Source organism: Musa acuminata, chromosome BXJ1-8, assembly GCF_036884655.1.
Source record: "Musa acuminata AAA Group cultivar baxijiao chromosome BXJ1-8, Cavendish_Baxijiao_AAA, whole genome shotgun sequence".
Taxonomy (NCBI): Eukaryota; Viridiplantae; Streptophyta; class Magnoliopsida; order Zingiberales; family Musaceae; genus Musa; species Musa acuminata.
Genome location: NC_088334.1, coordinates 36298995 through 36304843, shown reverse-complemented (window position 1 = coordinate 36304843; position 5849 = coordinate 36298995). Strand labels below are relative to the sequence as shown.

The window sequence follows — 5849 nt, the reverse complement described above, 5'->3', positions numbered from 1 at the left end:
TGGTTGAGAATTGAAGTCAGGATTTTAATCACGAAAAGGGTTTATTTGTTCAGATGTATAAATGATAATTATTCTCTTTAAATCTCATGTTGATGGAAGTTTTAAACATCATATCATTGTATAATATAGACCTAGTGATTGAATTGAGGAACAAATTATATAATCATGTCAAATTTTTTATGGTAGTTAAGTTTTTGAGGCACTATATTTCAATTATGGATAATTTGATCCATCTAAGTTGGATATCTCAGTCTTCGCACACATCGATATGCTAAAAAATGTTCTCTTTTACCCATAGCTTAAACATGGGTAAAAGATTTGTTCCTCAATTCATGAGAAATATTTTCTATTGTGAGAAATACATCATAAGAAATACATCACTAGAAAACGATAAAAAACTCGATGGATACGTCACATCCAAATATTTTCTATTGTGAGAAATATTTCTCTAAATGCAAACGATTAAGGGTGGATCAATTATAAAAGTTAAACGAACAAGGCTTCTGGGGTTCGATTTCTCCCTCACCTCTAAATCCATATTGTAGTCTAATTTGAACGTCAAAAGTATCACGACAGAAACCATTTCCCAACACTAGTGTTTGTGCAACGAGGCACCTCGAGCTCAAAGAGATATACTGGGAAAATCCAACTCCTTAAACGACATGAAACTTTTCAAGACTAATAGAAGATAAAAACAATTATTGAAAAAATTTTATTGAAGAAGTTTTATTGAAGAAGTGAAAAAGCTTAAATACATTAAGCTGTCCCTCTCCTATTTATACAGATTAAGAGGAAGGATTTCCCTCAACAGAATGAAGGATTTTCCTCAACAGAATAGAGAGATTTCCTCATATAGTTGCGGAAATATTATCTTCTATCAGGCCCCCACAAGATGGTGCTCCTGTCAAGGATACCAATTTTGGATCGATGCAAAGGATGATTTACGAGCGAGAGTCGTGAGTAGAGCAAGAGCAGATCACTGCTGCTGCTGTGATTGCTGTTGTTGTGAGGGCACAGGCATTCCTTTCGTTCCTCTTAAGTCCACCCTTCATTCTTCTTAAGTCCACCCTTCATTCTCCTTAAGTCCGCCGACTGTTGGTAGATCAACGAAGACTATCGCAGTAAGAAAGATGAGGATTGGCTGCGGAGTCTCTTAGGAATTTGGCTACAGTGGCATTGGTTATTGGCCGAAGGCAAGGGCGAAGCTTTGCTTTTCTCAGCGGCGTTGGTCGCTGGCCGAAGGTAAAAGCGAAGTTTCGCTTTTCTCACTGCTCTGATATCATGATAAAAATAATAGAAGAAAAGAATAATTATTGAAAAAGCTTTATTGGAGAAGCTTTATTGAAGAAGTGAAAAAATTTAAATACATTAAGCTGTCCCTCTCCTATTTATACAAATTAGGAGGAAGGATTTCCCTCAATAGGCCAAGCAAGGGCGAAGCTTTGCTTTTCTCAGCGGCGTTGGTTGCTCTGATATCAAAGTTTTATTGAAGAAGCTTCATTAAAGAAGTGAAATGAAGAAGCTTTATTAAAGAAGTTAAAAAGCTTAAATATAAGTTGTCCCTCACCTATTTGTATAAATTAGGAGGAAAAATTTCCCTCAACAGAATAGAGAGATTTCTTCGTATAGTTGAAGAAATCTTATCTTCTATCTTTCACAACACTAATGTTTATACAGTGTGCAGCGAGGCATCTCGAGCTCAAAGAGACATACTGGGAAAATCAACTCCTTAGACAACATGCAAAATCACCAACATTAGATGATAACATATATCCAATATTATCGAAAGGAAAATCTATAGCAAATCTTTTTGAGAAGATTTGTCACATATCAAATGGGAATAAAACCTAGCCGCCACTCATATAACAGCGACGGCACTATACAAAATTCTATAGGAATTGATGTTACAGCCATAGTCTCACATGTAGGACTGTGACAAGCAATCCTTCAATTAAGATCTATGACAATTCCATTCATTTAAAGCCGAGTTTTGAATTTACAAGGTTATATTATTATTCCGGTCTTTAGTCCACTAAAGTCTCTCTTGAATGAACTGTTTGAGATATATGTGACACAAAGAAATCCTATTCTCTTCAGCACCAAATGCGGCGGAAATAAAGGGGATGTATTGTATGTTGACAAGTAACCTCCTCTCTGATCTTTCATGGCCAAAGTACAGAGTGTCCAAGGCTCTTCCAGATGAGAGCATGCATGCATGCATGGATCGATGACGTGTACTGGAACTGTAGCAAATCTTGGCACTCCGGACACCGAGTGGAACACCTTCATGGCGATGTGACCATTCCTGGGAGTTCAGTTCTTTCACGGGTCTATCTTAAAACGCATGCATCATTTTCTTTGGAGGCTCCAACATATGCGTTCCAGTTTCTCTCACCTCTATCCGTGGGATATCTTCGTAAAGCCTCTGTGAAATATGACTTGACAATGAAGCACTTCAGTGATAACATATATTCTCAGGAAGAAAGAACAGTATACGTTTGACTTTGCAAGTTTCCTCCATATCTGGAATTGCTGTGTCAACCTCTGTGGTAACAGAGAAGTTGGAAACCATGCACGCAGGTGCACACTTTCTTTCTCTCGCTTCCTCGTTGGCTTCCTTCCGCTTTTCTTATTCCTTTTTTTGCCTTCTTTCCTTACCTTTTTCCTTCTCCCTTTCACAGTTCACAACATCCAAATCCTCTTCTTCCTCTCTTCCTGGACCACGGCGGCATTCTCAAGGACAAGTAGGGCTGGTTGATCTATGAAGGAGAATCAAAATGAAGTTTGACCTTTATCTTGTTGAGCAACAAGTGCAGCTCAATTCATTCTTAAGAATTTTTTTCTGACATGACCAGGTTCATCCACAACCGTCAGCAAATGTAGGGCATGATAGAGAAGAATATTTGTTAGATTGTCTTGGTACAATGTTTGCCAAATCATATATTTGTTCTTATCGTACCGCTAATTCATCATTTGTCGTTTAATTATTATACTTCATTATTGTCGTGTGGTAAGGAGATGTATAGTCATGCTACAAAGTCCTCTCGATTTAGCCAAGGATATTATTTCGTATAGTGTATAGTGTTGGATGACAACAAAAGATTCATGCGATCGACTAAAAATAATTGGACTTTACGATTTATTATTGTTATTGTTATGGAACGAAATGATCCGCAAGGGCCACATCCACTAATTTCAGCAATTAGTTAAACACAAATTATTTGTCGAGAAGAAACTAAGTTGAATCGAGATAAAATGAAGAATAAAGTAGCTAATGTCATGTTGACCCCTAAGCTGCTCATGGATTGTGACATGACTTAGAATTCAAGTTCATCTTCCTTGATAGAGCGATGAGTTGAAGGAGACCCTTAATTCCCTTGCTACGTACACACCTACTCGTCAAAGCACTCCCAAAGCAAAAGGAAAAGACGGGCATCATGATCAGTGGATTGCTCACCTTAGTCAAGTCTTGCACTTGGAGATATGAATGCATGCCAAATTATAGCTCCGGTTGGTTAAACTCACAAGCCAGACAAGCATGCTGGGTTGGACAAGCACCTGAGCGTAACAAATGGTGGAATTTAGGTAATTGCTTCCAAACACTGCATTTCTTGCACACCACTCGTTTCTTCAAGATTGTTCTCTTCTTCATCTTGAAGCCACTTGGAAAGATTGCATCTAAAAGATAAGAGTCAACCCTATGGTCCACCACTGATGAAACCTATAGCTATAAGTTTGAGCAAATTTATGTGACTTGTAATCATGTTATGCCTTGTGCAATCTGCAAAAGAAAAAGTGTGGTGGAAAAAAACCATCCAAATCTACTAGCGGTAATATTCATCATCATATTGAGGATGTGAGCTCGGTAGAAAATCGATCGAATCTATCACTCATAATAATAATAAATATATATTATCTGAATCAAAAATGATTTGAAGAATACGTATTTGCTCCTCTCCCCTCTTTCTGCTTCTTACATTTTACCTCCAGATGTTTCTTCACATGCAGTGTGGACTGACTTGGACATTGGAGGGTCTTCATCCTAGGAAGATTCTTATCGATCTTTCCTTGCGAGAGAAGTGGAAGCCTAGTCCTGGTCCAATATGGAGCTCCTCTTTATATCAATTGCATCTCCTTGAAATTGGTGTTGTTGAATTATCCTTTTGAGTGCGATAAGATTCAGAAGACGATCGAACAATCTCTGAACTCAATATAATTCTCAAGTTTTAGCAAACTGTGACTATGACCAAATCAAGTTTGCAGAGGCTTTACGCTTACCAGCAACTAATGATCGATCATGAAAGCTGCTTTAACCAGAGTCAGTGCAAACCAACCAAATAGGCTCGAGTCGCATATGCACGTGTCAAGCGCTCGCCCAGGAATGAGCATGGCTAGAATCGACAAGCAAACAGTGCACCAGTTGCCAGCAAATGGAGGATGACGAAGAGAAGAGATGTCATCCATCAATTTGATGTGATGTATCCATGTTCACCGATCTTTATCTAGTTGTGTCATTCTGGTGAAATCGGGGAAGTCTGCAGATACAGTTTTCTTGAAAGCTTCGAAGTCTACAGATACAGTTTTCTTGAAAGCTTTGCTGTCTACAAGAAATCATGTGAGTGTGGAAAGCAAACCCCGAGTATCCTCACAGTCTTTTTCCTGCAACATGCAACAGACTGGAGGAAGAAAGGCTGAAGCATCTCATGACATCTTGGCTTGCACGAGAACCCTATTCGTCAAGAAGCACAAGGGGATACAACAAGCTCCCATCGGTACAGGGTTCACTTTTATCTAAAAGATATTAGCAAAAAGGGAACTCAGTTTCTTCTCCACTCAAGTAGCTTTTGAACATGTCATGCAATTCATCCACGCACCACAAGTCATCCCCAACATCGCTGCTGCAATCATTGTTAGCCACAGTGTGATGATCTGATGCCGGCATGGGTGTTAGGCCCCAGGCGTCTAGATCATAAGCATTGTTCATGGAGCTAATGATACTGGAGAATTGATCCAAGGTGACGCTGTTGGGATCGGACATAGCAACTGGAACTTGAGGAAGCACGGTGGAATAGGATGTTAACTGAGCTTGATCGGTTGTTGGAGCGTTGGTGTTGGCAACGGGGTTTTGCATGGTCTGAGAAGAGCCTATCTTCTCAAGCAACCTTGGCGTCCAGTGGCACCGGAGGGCATCCCGGAACATGGTGCTGTTGGCATCAACCTTCATCTGCCTCGCCTGCTTCTGCACTCGAGTCCTCCAGTAGTTCTTGATCTCGTTGTCTGTTCTACCCGGTAGATGTTGCGCAATTCTCGACCACCTGTGCATGCTACCAAAAGTTGGATGACTGGAAATCGCCCATCTTTAATCCAAAAAGAAAAGAAGAAGAAGAAGAAGGAATCACCTATTCCCCCACTTGGAGTGGAGTTCGAGGATTAGGAGCTGCTCTTCCTGGGAGAGATTACCTCGCTTTATATCGGGCTTCAGGTAATTCAACCACCTCAGCCGACAACTCTTGCCGGTTCTCTTCAAGCCTAGGAATCAGCCAAAAAGATGTGTAGCCTATCATAGATCAGGAAGAAAGAGAAGAAAGGAAACACTAGGCTTTCTTATCAGATCAGATGCATGGATGGCTTACCGGAGCACCTGGCGAGGAGATTCCAACGACCTTCGCCATGGCAAGCAATGTAGTGGGTGAGGAGTGTGTCCTCCTCGAGAGTCCAAGGCCCCCTCCTTACCTCCATTTACGTACCAATCCAGGAAAGGCTCTCGGTGGTAGGGTGGCTTGGCGAAGCTTACATGGAGGAAAAGAAGGCCAAGTTTCCAATGTTATATAGAGGATGCCAAGATGAGG

General features: G+C 40.5%; 1 protein-coding gene across 1 annotated transcript; it reads right to left on the bottom strand.

Annotated features, from left to right (window-relative positions):
- Positions 1–4485: 4485 nt before the first annotated feature.
- Positions 4486–5849, bottom strand: LOC135587755 (transcription factor MYB62-like). The gene is made up of 3 exons (XM_065079499.1): positions 5634–5849; positions 5400–5529; positions 4486–5315 (listed from the first exon to the last, which is right to left on the bottom strand). Exons 1-3 carry the CDS (start codon positions 5737–5739, stop codon positions 4802–4804), a joined length of 750 nt encoding a protein of 249 aa, XP_064935571.1. The 5' UTR covers positions 5740–5849; the 3' UTR covers positions 4486–4801.

Coding starts and splice junctions, on each gene's coding strand:
- LOC135587755 (XM_065079499.1), bottom strand. CDS start 5,739: ATGGAGGTAAGGAGGGGGCCTTGGACTCTCGAGGAGGACACACTCCTC. Junction 5,530..5,633: donor TCTCCTCGCCAGGTGCTCCG/GTAAGCCATCCA, acceptor GCTGATTCCTAG/GCTTGAAGAGAACCGGCAAG. Junction 5,316..5,399: donor CACTCCAAGTGGGGGAATAG/GTGATTCCTTCT, acceptor TAGCATGCACAG/GTGGTCGAGAATTGCGCAAC.